Source organism: Theobroma cacao, chromosome 5, assembly GCF_000208745.1.
Source record: "Theobroma cacao cultivar B97-61/B2 chromosome 5, Criollo_cocoa_genome_V2, whole genome shotgun sequence".
NCBI classification, from domain to species: domain Eukaryota; kingdom Viridiplantae; phylum Streptophyta; class Magnoliopsida; order Malvales; family Malvaceae; genus Theobroma; species Theobroma cacao.
In genome coordinates this window covers 30,876,592-30,895,036 of record NC_030854.1, presented here as the reverse complement: position 1 = coordinate 30,895,036, position 18,445 = coordinate 30,876,592, and the positions used below count along the sequence as shown (strand labels likewise).

At 33.2% G+C, this 18,445-nt stretch overlaps 2 protein-coding genes across 5 annotated transcripts; one reads left to right on the top strand and one right to left on the bottom strand.

Moving 5' to 3' along the window:
- Nucleotides 841-12,745, top strand: LOC18599402. The gene is given in 12 exon segments (XM_018121293.1): nt 841-1,017; nt 1,206-3,764; nt 4,992-5,456; nt 5,567-6,176; nt 6,179-6,291; nt 8,083-8,369; nt 8,371-8,710; nt 8,933-9,430; nt 10,277-10,765; nt 10,956-11,480; nt 11,574-12,413; nt 12,647-12,745. Coding segments are annotated over 11 exon segments (6,708 nt in total). The 5' UTR covers nt 841-1,017; nt 1,206-1,262; the 3' UTR covers nt 12,686-12,745.
- Nucleotides 13,908-18,165, bottom strand: LOC108662155 (sterol 3-beta-glucosyltransferase UGT80A2-like). Of its 4 annotated transcripts, XM_018121291.1 has the most exons (6): nt 17,914-18,165; nt 15,824-15,948; nt 15,610-15,657; nt 15,383-15,532; nt 14,222-14,418; nt 13,908-14,159 (listed from the first exon to the last, which is right to left on the bottom strand). In XM_018121291.1, exons 2-5 carry the CDS (start codon nt 15,845-15,847, stop codon nt 14,245-14,247), a joined length of 396 nt encoding a protein of 131 aa, XP_017976780.1. In that variant the 5' UTR covers nt 15,848-15,948; nt 17,914-18,165; the 3' UTR covers nt 13,908-14,159; nt 14,222-14,244. The 4 variants fall into 4 exon arrangements, with proteins under 4 accessions (XP_017976780.1, XP_017976778.1, XP_017976781.1 ...); XM_018121289.1 differs by having other exon boundaries at nt 15,610-15,948; nt 17,914-18,164; XM_018121292.1 differs by lacking the exons at nt 15,824-15,948; nt 17,914-18,165 and adding an exon at nt 16,800-16,876.

Below are 18,445 nucleotides of genomic sequence, written 5' to 3'. Positions count from 1 at the left end.
AAAAAATACTTGATATTGATGATAAACTATTATAAGTTTCATAAATTAAATTAAATTAATTGTGAAAAGTTATGCTTGTTTATAAAGTAAAAAAGTTTTATATATCGAACATCTTTAATTTTTGATAAAAAATTATAATTTGTTTAAAAAGAGTTGTATTATGGAAAAACATATATTTTCGTTAAATGATATAAAAAATTTGTCTGTAGAAATATTTTGACTAAAGATATAAATATCCTTTAAGAAAGGTTTTTCACCTGTCAAAGTCAATCTTCCTTTTTTGTTCTTATTTTTTTATTTTCTCAAAATTTCTAACAGTTTCAGTGGACTCAAACAAGCTCGTACGCTTCTAGCGAATGTGGAAAAGAAGAATTTATGCAACAGTCAGTATGTTTTTGTCCAGCCTGGAAAATGTATGGAAAGTTAAAGGTTTCTCCCTTTGCGTAATTGTTTATTGGTGATCCAAATACACAGTTTGAGGTGCTCTTTTCTCTTTGAAACTACTACTTTAGACACTTCAACAATTCAAGGAAACTAGGCATTACCGCGTTGTTTAGATTGAGATAATGAATTTGGACAGAAGCGAAGACATTGAACCTCTGTCACTGTCACGGCTAAGTACTGCAAATACCACGAGACTGTCACTTATAATGCTCCTGACGGTCCAATCCGTCCTACACATTTGGTTTATATAATAGAATTAAGATTTATAAATTATAAGACCAAGTTTTTTATATGCATTTGGTTCTTGTCATGTCTCATTGACTTGCTAGACAGCTGGTTCGTTGGCCATCACATATTTTCTCAGCTTTTTCCACCCAAAGTAATACTTTTTTCTTCGTCTTTGTCAAATTTATCTGGCTTTGCTCTTTTTTGTAGATATAAAGAAAAAATTCTGAGTATGCTCCTTCATAGGTGAGAGAATTAATTGCTGAACTTATCTTTTCAAGAATCCTTCTCTTGTTCAATCTCATCAGTGAAGGTGAAGAAAGGGAAAATTTCTCATCTTTTGAGGAGGTACGCCACGCAAAACCCTTCCAATTTTAGGCCTTTTGGTTTCTTTTCATGCTTTGATGATGCTTGCTATATAAGACGCTTTTCTTTCTTCTCCTTCCATTGTTATTCCTTTTCTTTTCTGGTTTTCCTCCCCTGTTTTTCTCTGTCTTCTTTTTTTGTTTTACCCATAGCATTTTTTTCTTATTCAGTTTGCTTCTCACAACTTAGAAAAAGAAAAAAAAAGAAAAAAAAAAAAAGAAAACGAAATGGAAATCGTTAGCTCCATTGTCACTAAGGCTGCAGAGTACACGATCTCTACCATCAAAAACCATGTCAAATACCTTTGCAATCATGAGAACCAGGTCCGGACCCTCAAGAATCAAGTTGAGAGCCTGAATGATACAAGAGAAAGAGTACAGCATTCGGTTGATGCTGCTATGGGAAATGGGGAGGAGATTGAACACGATGTCGACAAGTGGCTGACTACCGTCAACAAGAAGATCTCTGAAGAAGTAGAGAAAGTAATGCAGGATGAAGAAAAAGCAAAGAAAAAGTGTTTCCTTGGCTTGTGTCCTAGTTTCTGGACTCGTTACAAGCTTAGCATGGAAGCCGAAGAGGAGGCGAAGGCTGTCGCTGAGCTACTCAAACAGGGCAAATTTGACAAGGTTTCGTATCGTGCAGCTCCACAAGGTATCATGGTCGCATGTGTTAAAGGTTTCGAAACATTCGAGTCAAGAACGATGGTTTTCAATGGAATCATGGAGGCACTGAAAGATGCTAGTATCAACATTATAGGGGTATACGGGATGGGTGGCGTCGGCAAGACCACGCTAGTCAAAGAAGTTGCCAAACAAGTCAAGGAGGGCAAGTTATTTGATTCCGTAGTTATAGCAACTGTAACTCAGACCCTTGATGTTGAGAAAATTCAAAACCAAGTTGCAGACTTATTGCGTTTAAAATTTGAGGAACGGAGTATGGTTGGAAGGGCACTTAGACTACGAGAAAGATTGCAGAAAGAGAAGAAGATTCTTGTTGTTTTGGATGATATTTGGGAAAGATTAGATCTCGAGGAAGTTGGGATTCCTTTTGGCAATGAACATGAGGGATGCAAGATACTGCTAACGTCTAGGGATCTCGAAGTTCTATCAAGTGGGATGGATACTCAGAAAAATTTTGCGGTTGGCCTTTTAAATGAAGAAGAAGCCTGGGACCTGTTTAAAAAGATGGCTGGTGACTGTGTTGAAAGTTGTGATCTGCAGCCTACAGCTATCGAGGTAGCAAAGAAATGTGCGGGACTGCCGATCGCCATCGCAACAGTTGCTAGGGCTTTGAGAAACAAACGTTTGTTTGAATGGAAGAGCGCTTTGCGTGAACTAAAGAGACCTTCATCAAGAAGCTTCACAGGGATAACAGAGGCTGTATATTCAGCTATAAAGTTGAGTTACGATTATATAGAAAGTGAGGAAGTTAAGTTGACTTTCTTGCTTTGTAGTTTAATCGGTCATGATGGTTTCGTTAAATACTTGTTGTATTACATCATGGGTTTGGGTTTCTTTCATGGTGTCAACACAATAGAAGAATCTAGAGACAAAGTATTGACAGTGGTGAGTAAGTTCAAAGCGTCTTGTTTGTTGCTTGATAGTTATAACGATGAACGGTTTGATATCCATGATGTTGTTCGGGATGTTGGCATATCAATTGCATCAAGGGACCACCATATGTTTGTGTTAAGAGATGGTGATGTGCTAAAAGAGTGGCCCGATAAGGATTGCAGTGTGATTTTTTTAAGTTCTCCTAATATCAATGAGCTTCCTGATGAGTTGGAGTGTTCACATCTTTCCTTTTTCCGTATGCACCATGATGGTTCAGTGAAAATTCCAGCCAACTTCTTTAGGCGAACAGAAAGACTCAAAGTCTTAGATTTGACTGGAATGCAGTTTCCATCCCTACCTCAGTCAATTAATCTCTTAACAAACCTTCACACGTTGCGTCTACATCAATGTGCACTGGAAGACATAACCGTCATTGGAAAGCTCAAGAATTTGGAAATCCTTAGCCTTGCATACTCAGATATTAAAGAGCTTCCCAAGGAGATAGCACAATTGACTCGGTTAAGGTTGTTACATTTGAGTCATTGTACAAAACTCAAAATCATCCCACCAAATATCTTATCCAATTTGTCCAAATTAGAAGAATTATATTTGGGTGATAGCTTTGCTCAATGGGAAGATGTAGTACTTGGTAGTGAAAGGAGAAATGCTAGTCTTGAGGAATTGAAGCATTTGTCTCATCTAACCACTTTGTATGTTAATATTCCGAATGCCCAGATAATTCCAGAATGCCTGTTCAGTGAAACATTGGACAGATACAAGATTTTTATAGGTGATGGTGCCCGGGAGGGGTTCGCTGAGTACAAATGCTCAAGAACACTGAGATTCAAGTTAGATACAAGCATTTACTTGGATCATGGGGTGAAAATATTGTTGAAGAAGACAGAAGATTTGTATCTAGATGAACTTGAAGGTATCAAGAATGTAGTTGCTGAGTTGAATAATGGTGAAGATTTTCCACATTTAAAGAAACTTCACATCCGAAATGGTTTGGAAGTCCAGTATATAGCAACGGAGAAAACTCAGTTTTCTCAATTACAGTCCATGACACTCCAAGATCTACCACAGCTCATTAGCTTTAGCTCCGAAGACAAGATGAGTTCCACATCCCAGCAGGAGCAGGGGAAGACAAGCACCAAGCCGCTTTTCAATAAACAGGTATTTATTTATTTAGGGAGCATTTAATGGCTTAATTATACATTTCACATATATATATATATATATATATATATATATCTGTTCGTCTTCCCATTTCATTTTCCAACTTTTGCTTTTATTCATATCATAATTGCTAAATGCTAAAGACCAAAAGGATCAAACTCTGATGCTGGCTTTTGATTCTTTGGCTCTTGCATCCATAGAGAGTGATTTTATTTTTCACAGTTTTGATTATTAGCTGGGGCAATTTGAAGAGCATGATAGTAGAAAAAAGCACGTACAAGTTAATTTAGATTTTATTTGGTTAACACTTTTGCTATTTTCTATTTCCTTTCAGAAGCACAAAACATGTTCGAGGATTATACACAAAATATATACTTTATAAACCAGCTGTGTTATTATTGGTGTTACATTTTAATTATTTGTTAATTTTAAATCTTTTATGATATTAATTTTATTTTTTGCCTTCAATTTATACAAATTCCTCAAAAAGTGAAAAGCAAGTAATAAAAGTATCAACCAAATGGGTTATAATAACTTCTACATCTAACTAAGAATACATATTGAGTTATTTTTTTATTAAATTCAGTGATATCTCCATACTTATAATTTATGTCATGGATAATTAAAAATAACAAATAAAGATTATAATTTTAGAAGAACCTATCAAAACATAAAATTTTACAAAGAAAATCAATAAGTTAAATATAATTTCTTTGATTTTGTTGTATTACTAATATTATCATTAATTAATAATAGTTTTTGCCTCGTTAAATGATAATAATAACAAAAAATATATAATTTTTTTTTAAATTTAAACAATATAACAATAAATATATAATAAATAATAATAAATATGTATTAATGTTATTAAAATAAACATAATAAAGTAAAACATTTTTGTTGTAAATAAATTAACTAAATGTAATCTTTAGGTTTATATCTTAGTGATGTAACTAATGTTTTACTTCAAAACTTTTTTTTCCTATTCTAATTAAGACTTTCACAAATACTTGGACTCCAAATTGAATTAATGTCTTATGCTTAAAAGTTATAATGTCAAATGTTTATTATCTAATATATAATAAGTAACAAAAATAAATTGTGATCACTTGATATATTTTCATCGAATTAGATAAAGCAATTGTTCTTTTTGGACTTCACATTTTAAGATATACACATATATTCTCTTGATTTTTAAGGAAAAAGGATTTTACATGTGTGCAGATTGTGTTCCCTCAATTGACAAGCTTGCGATTGTCCTCAATTAAGACCCAAAGGATATGGCACAGCCAGCTTTCAGAGACTTATTGTTTTTGCCTTCCGAATTTGAAGACCATCATCATTGAGGGCTGTCATTACTTACAACATCTGTTGTTACCCTCTGTTGCTAGAAATCTGGTACACCTTGAACAGTTTGAGATAGTAAATTGCAAGTGCTTAAGAGAGATAATATTTACGGGGGAATTAAAAGAAGAACAGGAAGATGTAATTTGCTTCCCTCAATTAAACTCCCTGGTAATAAAGGATCTTCAAAATCTCCTCAACTTTTGCTCAGGAAATTATAATATTGCGTTCCCCTTACTGAAAGTGTTGTCGATTAAACAATGCCCTAAATTAAAGGAATTCATTAGTGAAACTAAAATGGAGGGGAAATATGAGTCCAGTATACAGGCTCTCTTCAATGAGAAGGTGAATTAGTCTTTCACTCTTACTGCCCTCTCTTCTTCTCCTTTATTCTTTTGCCTTAGTTTCATGAATTAACTCTAGTAACTTTTTACTCATGGGCACGAATTATATAGGCTGCAGTTCCCAGCTTGAAAAGGATGACACTTCGCCACTTGAGAAATGTGAAGAAGATATTTCATGATCAACTTCTAGCAGGTTCCTTTGGCAAATTAGCAGAAATGAATGTTGAATGCTGTGATGAGTTATTGGCTCTTTTCCCATCTAATATGTTGGGAGTACTTCAAAGTCTAGAAAACCTTAAAGTGTACAGATGTGATTCACTAGAACAGATGTTTGAGCTTGGGGTTGGAGGGTTAAATATCAAAGAAACACATGCTGTAGATTCTCAACTAATGGAATTGTGTATTTATAATCTACCAAAACTGAAGCATGTATGGAATAAAGATCCCCAAGGAAGTCTTGCCTTTCAAAATCTACGAGATGTAAGTGTTTGGAGATGTGAGAGTCTGAAAAATCTATTTCCAGCATCAATAGCCAAAGATCTTCCCCAACTCGAATATCTATCAATAAGTCGTTGTGGGGTGGAGGAGATTGTGTCCGCAGGGGATGGATTGGAGCAGCCGGTTAGGTTTAAGTTTCCTCGAGTGTCTTCACTGGCGCTTGCAAACCTAACGGAGCTTAAATGTTTCTATCCAGGGCAACATACAATACTCTGGCCGATGTTGAAAAATTGGAGACAGCTTGTTCTACTTTAATAAAGATAATAGCTTCAGAAGGCTTTAGTATCCATGACAGACGGGAATCCATAAAAGGACAACCACTTTTCTTGGGTGAAGAGGTATGATTCTGAACCTTCACTATTTCAAAACTGAAACATGGACAGGGTCACATGCATGGCATATCGATATCTGTCAGTAATACGTAATTTTGAAATTTAAAGTATAATAAATTTTTTAATTTGTCATCAATTAATAATAATAATAAAATTAAGAAGCATATGTATTAAATGAAAAAATTCAGTTTTAATAGAATTTATGTCTAGCTCTGTCATTAATTTCAATTTTAACTTATAAAAACATTAAATTTGTAATGAAAAACGCTTTTTCCTACCAATAATGCAAAAAGTTTGATTCTTGAAATATAAAATTTAAAATACACATAAGTGAATTTTGACAGTGGCCTTTTTAAATTTTTTAGACATTTTTTATATCAATCACACTCCGTTTTATGATTTTCGTAACACACTTTTTTTTAAATAAGCACTTTTCCATTTCTGACTATAACAAATTTGATTTAATGATAGTATATTTTAAAAATATGTTACTAAAAATATTTTTAGTAACACTTTTTCTTGCATTTTTAAAACATTTTTGTAGATATAACTTTATTATATAAAATTTTAGATGAATTATGAATAAAATATAATCATAGAAATTACATACATTAGTAAAAATTGTATTTTTTTTATGTTTCTATTAAATGTGAAAAAAGTGAAGTTAAAAGTCTAAATAGTTGCACTTTTTAAGGTTTTGTTATATAAAAAAATGTCGACTAAAAAAAGGTGATTAAAATTCAATTTTGTTGCATTTCTATATTTTCTGGTCCAACAAAACCTTCCCAGATTCCTACCTTCTTAAAAATACTGCTATGGTCTCTCCGCTCTATTAATGAAACAAATAATCATCTTATTNTTTTTAAAAAAAAAAATTTTGATTTTGATTTATTTTATATTAAAATTTAAAATTTTTTATAATATAGATTTTCAATGCTTTTTGACACAAAAAAGCCTAAAAAATTATGAAAAGTAGATTTTATCTTTTACTCCTTCCCTTCCTTTTTCTGTGTCTCTCCTTGACTTTCAAGAAGATTAAGACGAAAACTTTTGACTTTGATTTATTTTATATTAAATTTTGAAATTTTTTTTGTGATATAGGTGTTCAATATTTTTTAATATGAAAAAATAAGTTTGTAATATAAAAAAAAATAAGACTATTAAGTGTCTAAGAAAAATAAACTTGATTTTGGGATTTCTAAAAATATAACAAAGAAAAAGAAAAGGGAGAGTACTATTTAGATGTAATTTATAAAATTAAGAGATTAAATTACTTCGATTTTAAGTACAGAGATTAAATTAAACAAAATTGAAAAGTACGAAGATTAGATAGTGCTTTTGACTTTCTTCAAATGAATGCCCAAGGCACAATTTGATCCTTTAATGTTTGATTTGAAAGATCTATACATTCATAAATTTAGATTATCTATTACATCTAAAGGATGATTATCTCTACCGTCATTATGCATCCTAAGGCATACTACTTCTTGGTATGTATGAAAAAAAAAGATAAACACTTTTAGGTGTTTGAAAATCTCAAATTCTTTTTAACAGAATTAAACTAGTCCAAGCAATGTAAAAATTAAAGGGTTGAGGAGAGCATTAACCTGAACTTGTGTAGCTTTCATCTATATCTTTTATGCATGCATATATATATATATATATATGTGTGTGTGTGTGTGTCTTGACTAAGAATAACTTGTTTTTTCTTTTGACCTTGTAGGGCAGCATTTTTTTTTAAAAGGCCTTTTAGAGCAACATTGACTCTGTCTTTTTCTTATTTGATTGGTTTCTTAGGTCATTCCCAAATTAGAGGAATTGCGGTTATCAAAAATGGATGACATTGCAATGATAAGTGATGCCCAGTTTCCCGCTGACTTCTTTCACCATATTAAAGTTTTTGAGGTGGGAGGCTCCAATTTTCCAATTTTTTTGGTCCAAAAATTGCACAATCTTGAAAATCTTAAGTTCTCTCTTTGTGACTTCGAAAATCTAGTCTTTTGTGAAGGAGATGTTGGTGAAAAGCCTGATGCTGGGATCCTCTCACGAATTAGAAAATTAAATTTGAATTATTGTAAAAATCCAGAGTCTGGTACAACTAACAAAAATGACGATACAAAACTGCGAGAGGATGACAGCAATAGTTGCAAACGAAGAAGATGAGAATGAGATCACTTTCGGCAAGCTGAAATATTTAGAACTCCATTATTTACAGAGCCTCGCAAGCTTTTGTCGAGGGAATCACACCTTCACATTTCTATCCTTGGAAGACTTAATTGTGAATAGCTGTACTAGCTTGAAGGTTTTTTCTCAGGGAGTTTTAAGCACCCCACAATTACAGAGAGTAAAAGAATCACGTTACGATAACAAAGGGCGTTGGGCTGGTGACCTTAATACCACCATACAACAGTTGTACACCGAAAAGGTATGAATTAATTCATGACGCTTCGATCTTGCTACGATTTATTTTGTAAACTGCTGCTCAATTTTACTTTTCTGATTGAAATATTGCCTTCTTTCATTGTTTTAGAAATTAAAAAGATATTAGTTCAATAACTAAAGAAGAAGGATTATTGTTATTATTTGTATTTGTGCTTAATTTTATGTTGTACCAGATATAACTATTGCAATATATTGGGTTTGTTAGGATGAATATCATTACGAAAGGAATTTGGAGCTTTCAGACACATTTTCCGAGTTGATGGAAACATGGAATAGAAACCCTCAAGAAATTTTGGACTTCAAAAACCTTGGAAGTTTGAAAGTTTGTAATTGTAGCAGCTTGAAGTACATTTTTACCCCCTCAATGGCTTTGAGCCTCCAGCAATTATTCAGATTAGATGTAAAAGAATGTCCCTCGATGGAAGTAGTCATCGTGGAACACGGAGTCGAGGAGGAAGCAACGACAGATAAGTTCACGTTCCCTAAGCTCAACTACATAAAAATTGAGTCATGTTCCAACTTGACAAGTTTTTATTCGGGAAGTCGAGCTCTTAAATTTCTAGGGATGGGCAAAATTAGGATAGTGGACTGTCCAAAAATGAGTGCATTTGCTGCTTCTTCATATTCAAGGGACAAGGAGAAAGAGACGGGTGGTGATGGAAGTGAAAAAGGGGATATTACTGCAACTTTTTTCAGCGGCAAGGTCAGTTTGTTAGCGAAGATTCATTTTTATATTTTTGCAAGATTTTATTTCCTCTTTTTTTAATGTATGTCCCTCACTTAAATTCTACTTATACATGAATTCAAATTTAGCTCTTTTAAGTAATATGAGATGCATATATCTACCATTGAATCAAATATTTAAATGTCTTTTTTTTTAGTTTGATCAATTTTATTGCATAGTAACAGAAAAAAAAAGAGTTAGACAGTGTTAAGTGTGACTGAAAAGAAAAAAAGAGATAGTGTCAAGTTTGATGGTATTAATGTACAAAGAAATGACTACAAGTACTAACTCCCTTTGTCTTATTTCTTTTATCTATTCTTTTAAAATATTTATTTCCTTTTGTAATCACATAAAGTTTTTTTAATATTTTAATGCCTTACGACATTTCTTAGGCATATATTTTTAAGACATTTCTTACAAGTACCCACCTAGGCTCGTGGATTTGTTCCAATTAGGTTTGGGCTTAGGCATATATTTTAAGTTCAAGTCTGACTCGAACCTACCCAATTAAAATATTTTTTATGAAACAATATATTTTATTTAATTTTAATGTTCAAATATAATTAAATTTTATTATTTTAATAATAGAATAATAGTTAAATGAATAAGTTGAACCAATTTTGAGCTTGATTCTTAGAATGGGAGGCTCTATAGGTTTTATGTACATATATATATTTATCTTTCAATTATTGCTTTTTAATCTTACTGTTGACTATCATGCCTTATCGTTAACATATCCATTCTCTGAAATCACTGTTTTCAGTTCTTTTTTATTTTTTTAAAGAAACGAAAACTTTTTCATACTAATGAGAATTATGTCTGCAGGTTGTGTGTCCCAAATTGTACGATTTGGATCTGTCCTCAATTAACGTTCAAAAGATATGGCATATCCAACAATTAGCATCCTCTTTTCATGTTCAGAATTTGGGATGGATTACGATAAAGGGGTGTCACAATTTGAAATATCTATTTCCATCTTTCATGGTAAAACATTTTGTACAACTCTGTAGCCTTTCGATTTTGGATTGTAAGAGCATGGAAGAAGTAATCATCATGGAAGGATTGACAGAAGAAGAAAAGATGAGCAACATCATGTTCCCCACTCTGGTTTTCCTAGAGCTCGAAGACCTTCCCAAACTCAGAAGATTCTGTTACGAAACTAACAATGAATTCCCCTTTTTGAAATCGCTAAACCTAATAAACTGTCCTGTATTGAAGACATTCATCTCTAAATCTATGATTGACGAAGTTGGGGATGAACCTCAAATTGATCAGAATGCACAAGGAAATAGCTCGGCTCTCTTCAATGAAAAGGTGGTTTCTTCTCTTGTTTTTCCTTTACCATTCTTCTCTGCACGAATTCTCCTTTTGTTTGTGACTTTTCTTTCATCTGTTAATTTCACTATGATACCTTGTTAAGTTTTTTTTATTTTCTGTTCAACACTTAAAATTTGTTATTTTCTTTCGTATTTCATTTATTAACCCAATTAAATGAATATCTTAGGTGGTCTTCCCTGAGCTAAAGACGTTAACAATCAAAGCTATGAGGGACTGTAGAAGGATATGGCAGGACCAACTCACTGTGAATTCGTTTTGCAGACTAAATAATATATGGGTCGAAGGTTGTGAAGCACTCCTAAGTGTCTTACCGTTCAACATGATGGAAAGACTTGAGGAGCTAAACAAGTTGCAGATTGTGAATTGTGATTCATTAGGAGAAATATTTGAGCCACAAGCACTCATTGCTAATCGATCACATGCAATAACAACTACTCAATCGATTGTGGTAGAAACAGAGGCCAAGTTTGTATTTCCCCAAGTGACAGACCTTCGTCTTGAAAAATTGCCCAAATTGAAAAGTTTTTACTCTAAGATACTTGCCACAGAATGGCCATCATTGAAAAAAATGGAGGTGATTGAATGCCACAAAGTAGAGATATTTGCTGCAGAATGTCCTTGCTTTGGAGAAACACATACAGAGAGTCAGGTTAAAATCTCAAATCAACAGCCGTTGTTTTGGGTCGATGAGGTATGAATACAAAACTTATAAAACTCTTTGTCTTTTATAATTTAACCAATTACAACTGTTGGTTTTTGTTTAACACGCATGTTAATCATTCAGATTACGTTCCCTATTTTAGAAGAATTAAGATTGAAGCAGAACGATACTGTGAAAGGGACATGGCATAGCCAAGTACTCTCAACAAAATGTTTCAAGAAACTGAAAGTTCTTGAGCTCATGTGCATTCCTGAGAAATCAACTGTTCTTCCATATTGCTTCATCCAGTCATTACCAAATCTTGAAAAGCTAGTTCTGAGTGATGCTTCCTTCTGTCAAATATTCCAGTCTGAAGAACTCAGTGATGAGCAAAGACATGCATTGACACTCACTCGGTTAAGTGAATTGAGGTTGTCTAAACTTCCAGAGCTAACACATCTCTGGGAGGAAGGGTTTCAACCCATACCAATTTTCTATAACCTGAGAATTCTTGAAGTGGTGGAATGTGGCAAATTAAAGACTTCAGTGCCATCTTTGGTGTCTTTCGAAAATTTAACCAATCTGGAAGTTTCAAGATGTCATGGATTCATAAATTTAATAGCATGCTCAACGGCTAAGAGCTTGGTGCTACTGGAGAGAATGAGCATAACTGATTGTGAGATAATAGAGGAAATCATAGCATGTGGGGGTGATGAAATGGAAGGTGGCATTGTTTTCACCCGATTGAAGTATTTGCAACTAAGTTGTCTACCAAGTCTAGCAAGCTTTTGCTTAGGGGATCACAAATTTGAATTCCCAGTCTTGGGAAAGATGATTGTGAGAGAGTGCCCAAAAATGAAGATTTTCTGTCAAGGAGATTTAAGCACACCAAAACTGAAGCAAGTGCAATTGACAGAGGAGGAAGAAAAAGGAAGGTGGGAAGGCGACCTTAAAACTACTATAAAACAGCTGTTCGAAGAAATGGTATGCATCAATTTAAAGGATTTTCCTATGTTTTCCTAGTTTTCATCAGCCTACTAATGATTACAAAATGAAAATGACTGCCTTTGCTATAATTCTGCCCTTTGAAGCTATAGACATAAAGCTTTTAATGTCTTCTCTTTAATAATGAATTTTATTGCAAAATGTAACTTGGTGTATTTTACCGCATAACTAATTGGTTGTACCTTTGAATATGTTGTTTCTTATGATCATAGAATGCTGGAAATTCTGAAGTGACTGAGGTTACCAATTAGTTGCCCAAGCTGGAATAAGGCAATATGCATGTTTTGGTGCCTATGAGACAGGCTCATTTTCCTTCAATTGAAATCCGATGGTAGTTAAGTACCTGTTCTAATTTCATAATTCTTCATTTGTCTACTTTATTTCATCCATAATGGAAAACTTGCAATTTATAGACTGACGATTGATGAGATGCCTTTTGATTGCAGATTGAATTGCTCTAGTGAAGAATGAAGCTGCCTAGTTGGCAGCCGCTGTCCTTGGAACCCAAAAGGTTATTTCATTTCATTTCATTACTTTCAACTGTCAGTCTTATATATGACGGTCCATGGTTGTTGAATAGAGATGTCAAATTTGGCTCCCTGTTTGAGCTTCTCCAGAGTTCGGTACTTGCCAGCAAATATCTCTATTTTGCCGCATCCAATTACCTACAATTGTATTAATGATGGTCATTCTCTTGGAGTAGAAACACTTCACTTTGGGTCCCTGGAATGTTACCTTAGGGAATAAAGACATGATTGATTCAGTTGCATTTATTGCATGTAACTTATGAGTTCCAATTATCACCGTTACATGTTGCATAGAAGACGTTCAAAAAACTATCACAATTTCTAATTATGAGGATATTAACTTTTTTAAAGTCTTCACCTCTTGATGTAAATTTGCAATGAGTTTTTGTGTAATTTGAATCTCTTGAATTAGCTATCAAGAATTTTTATATAAAAATATCTCACATAATTAAATATGATATGAATTGATATTAAAAATATAGTATTGTTTTAAATTTTAATGTATGTGATATTAAAGTTAATAGTATTTGAAAAAAATTCAACTTCTAAAACTCGAGCAAATATTAATTTCATATATCAAACTAAAAATAACATAAATAAAAAAATTCATAATTTATTTCCTTGTCATTGGTGGCTTTGACTAAGAAAATCAAAACTATTACTATTTGCCTTTTTTTGTTAAAAATCAATCTTTTTAAAATTTTAACGTGAATTTATAATAATAAAAGTAAAAAATCATTATTATTTATATACAGTTGTTTGTAAAATATTTTAAAATAATTTGTATCCTTAAACAACTTACGTAAAGTTAAAATTATAATTTAATATTTTTTTTAACAATCAAACATATTTTTGTACAAAGAATAACCGAAAATTTTGTCAACTAATAAATCATATTCTTAAACATATCATATTATCTACATATGACTTCACTGAGATCACAGCATCATCATGTAAAATAACATTCTTATTCAAATAAATTTGGATTGGAAGGAAACTTTTTCACATTCGTAAATACCCTCATTGCATGCATTTTCACCCTCGAGAGGTTACTACCGGCTAAGCATTTGACCGGTCTAGAGCAATGACAGAAAAAGCTTGTAATTTGCAAATCATCCAAGGAAGGAAAGACCAAAGATGCAATGCAATTCTGCAACAAAAGAAATCATTCACTCCATTAAAGGAAGTGCAAACTGCTAAATCCAAGCTCCATTTGTGCCGAATTACAACAACATTTCACTGAATTACAACAACATTTCTGAAGAAGAAGCTTGAAGATTACGTTATGTGCGACCAAAACAACGTCTTATAGAAAATACTCCTGAAGGAGTTGGGGCTGCCTTGCTTTCATCCTTGGACTTTTTGCCAGGAAATTGTTTATAGAAGGCATTTACTGCACCTGCTACTCCATCCTCACCTGCCATCGCCTCTGCTAACTCCACAGCACGTCTTTTCACCTGCATGAAACCAATTTGTGTTTAACTTCTTCAGCACAACATTCAAAAAAGTTAGAATACCATGTACTACTCTCAAAACCACTTACATGGTGAAATACTTAAGCATATATGTTCATATGTCCTCTCACTAAGCTCCAATTAAATTTGTTTTTTTTTTTTTTTCTAAATTTCCCATTTTCTTTTGCTGGTTGGGAAATGTCTCTTCTTGCCTAAAATTTGAACACTATCATTTGTTAAATAACAGCTTTGTCACTCATTAGTGGAAAGGAAAAGGAAAAAGTTGTCAGATTTTGCATCATCATGGATTTGGACCATATCATCATTGCTCCATTTTGCCATCATTTTTACTATTTTCTTTCTGTAATTATTTTTGCTATAAGGTAAAACAAACAACAAAAACAATATTGTGTTTGGTTAAAGCTAAAGGTGAGCTTGTAGATTACAGGGGAAAACTTAAAGCATGACAATATAAAGGCATTCTTGATTTATGTCACTCTAAATGTTTAATTCTTCAAACATATTTTTATTGTTGTATGCTAACATTGATTTTTTTGTTTTCCATTGAAGCAAAAAGCAAGTAATTAAAGCAGGGCAATATGGTTTCTGTGTAAAGCAATCTGGTAATTTTGCTAAAAGACACAAATTATTCAGGGCAGAACAAAGCTGTAGCCATAAACCCTGGCTTTGTAGAGAGACTCTTTTTGAAACTTAATCCCATGACCTCAAGGTCCTAATAAAGCAACCAAACCATCACATAATGGGTCAACCTCCCAAAACCTCAAAAGAAGCAAGATAGAAACCTTACCACATGGCTGCTGTTCTTTTACAGATAAAAATGACTAAAAAGTTATAAGTTAAATATAAAGCTGATGCCTAAACCAAAACTGGTTAATATAATGGAAATTTCATAATAATAAGACCTCATGCAGATTTCAAAGTTTATTCTGTAGGGAATTCATCATACCTCAGGATCCAGCATAAATTTTATTGCAGCAACCAGCTTCTCAAGTGAGAACTCCTCAACAGGAATGGGTGCAGGACCTACTCCTCTGGAATGCACTCTCTCGCCCCAGAAAGGCTGGTCTCCGAAGAAAGGTACAATGGTTGTTGGACACTGAATACAAGAGTAAAGATGCTTTAAAAAGTTGGAGAAATGATCAGAGGAATATAATCTTGGGAACAGCAGGTTACCGCAGCTTTGAGACCAGCTGCAGTAGTTCCAGCTCCACCATGATGAACCTGGGGAAAACATGCAAGGACACAGTTCATCACATTTCCAATTACATATAATGGCCAAATCAACAAATAAATAGAACCATACAGCCAAAATAGAGCTTTACTGTTCAAGCCCTCAATTAAATCAGTTCTTCAAACATTTAACAGAGAAAAGTAATAAGGAGATAACCGTGTCGCTAATGTAGCATCTCATCGACCCATTTCATCAAATATTCACCAATTGTAGACCACCAACATGAGTGGATAAAAATAATTAAAAAGAAATTTCTGTTAACTAAAACAAGTATTAAAAATTTTAGAAAAATAAAGTAATGACAAAAGTTTAGCAAAGTGAGATTTGCAGAGATAAAAAGAAAAAAGAGGTAGGAAGATACAAAATGTAAAGGGATTTGAGAAGAGTGGGAGCATGAATAGGAAAAATGAATTTTTGAGTGGGAAAAAGTCCAAGTCAGGTTGAATTTATCGAGAGATAGTAAAAGAAGAACTCAACAAGTCTCATCTAGCAGTTAGCAGTCAAAAAAGTTAAAACCAACAAAAAGTGTTATTGAGGTAATGTCATCAGGCAATCCATTTGGGATCCATCAGAAGGAACACAATTCAACACCCATAGTATTAAAAGGAACAAGGGAGACAACCATTCCAATTACAAACCAGTTTCATAATATTCCACTGAACACCCCTTAAATAATTCAACTTCAGGATACATAAAAAGGCATAATAATGATGCATTCTGCAAGTGACTAAGCAAATATAATGAAATGAAATACTTTGATGATGGCCTTTTCTCCTTATAAAAGGCTTCGAATGAAACTACCACCGCTCCTATTGTTGCCATGACAATAGAATATAGGGAATTGAAGACAATAACACTTTATGCAATAACATTAAAAAAAAAACAAATTAACAAAACAAAAACTCCGAGGCTAAGGAGCTTATGGATCCACTTGTTTAAAGGTTCTAAATAGAACAATTGTTTGAGACATATAACACACTATCCCCATATAAAATATATGTACAAATCATGATTCACCAAACTCATTGCTCATAAATATCTAGCACTTACATGAAAATGACATCAAATATGAAATATGAACAGATAAATTTCAACCGCTGTAGAAGCTATAAGTTTTACATTTACAACTTACCACAGCCATACATCGTGAGAATAGCCAGTCATGGGGGCAATTGTCCAGTAACTACACAAAGTCCTTTCGTTCTGCCACTGGACAAAAGACAATTAAGCGCAATGCACTCCATACAGTGAACAAAGGACAATTAAGCGCTAAACATCTAACGAAGGAAATATGAGGAGAGAACGTGAAAATTACAATTGCCAAGACCGGCCCAGCCTTTGTTAATGATGCCTCTTTGTCCAGTTTTTTCTAGAGCTTGCACTGTTATCTGGGTCATGATGAAGAAACAGAATGAGTGGTCTAATGAAGCCAATAGTAAATTCTTTTTTACAGTAAAATCACGTAAAAACAGTTAAATGCACTTAATTCTCTGGAGAGAGTATAGTTAATACCATATAAACAATTCTAATTATTAAAATAATCAATAAAATCATAAGGTAATGGAATAGAGAAAAACACATTTATGCACGAAAACTACTTTTAGAGACGAGTTCAATAAAAAAAGTCAAATTGTACGAGAAAAATAAACTATTGCAATCTTTCACTATAATAAATATCCAAAAGATGGGAAGACTTGTTTAGAAGAAAACTCACAAGACTACCGAAACCAATATAAATGGGCTTTTTATCGCCTCCTAGCAGCCATTTAACAAGTGAATCTGGTGGTTCATAACTAGATGCAAGCTCAAGGAAACAAAAGCCAGCTACATCAATCTTTCGTCCCCAATCAGCTTGTGTAATGGCAGAGCCCACTTTGATTGGAACGTGCCAACATTTTTTTTATTTGAACTTCTAAAAAAAAATGTTCTTCTGCTGCTTTTTTAGGCCTCTATAAATGTGTTCTGAATCAATGAACAAACCCCTCGAAAATCATGAGCTGGGAGCGTTGCTACTCTGTTTTGCTAGTATTTTCTTTCCTTTTTTTTAATTATTAGAAAAAAAAATGAAAAACCATTTATTAGTGAAATCTTGAATTGTTTACAACATCCTAAAATTATATAAGTTGTGGGATTTAGTTTCTCTCTCAAGGTGTGGACCGTGGATGCTGGCATGCTGTTGAACTCTGTTTTGGTAGCCCTTGCCCTGTTCAGCTCTCTCTTTCCTCTCTCAGCATTTCCAAATTAATTTTAAGCTGAGAAAACAAATAAGCGAAACACCAAGAAAGGAGATTAAGTCTTTTTTTTTTTTTTATCCTCAGATACTTAGCTGCAAGAAGTTTGTTTCCAATTGAAAATTCAAATTCCGTAGCTTCAAAGGCTGATCCAGTAAAGCATGAGTCAGAGAATCCTTGGTCACAAAAGAGGAAGAGAATGAAAGACTTGTTGATGAATTTAAACCTAAGTAAAAGTTCACTTAACATTTAAATTTAAACACAACATAGACTTAAAGGAAAGTCCAATATCTGAAATCTAGTTTGCATATAGTTTTCTAGTACATGGTTAAAACTATAAAGTAAGGAACAAAATAATTGGAGGCAGAAGTAGGGCCGAGGGAAAGTCGTGTTTCACATTATCAATTCTCTAAACCTTGGCTTTCACAATTATTTTTTTTCAAGGGCACATTACTTCATCTATTTTTTCCATGAACCTTTAGTTTTTCAATGTCTGGCCACAGAGAGAGAGTGTTTGGCACCTTGTGTATTTGAAAATAGATTAATT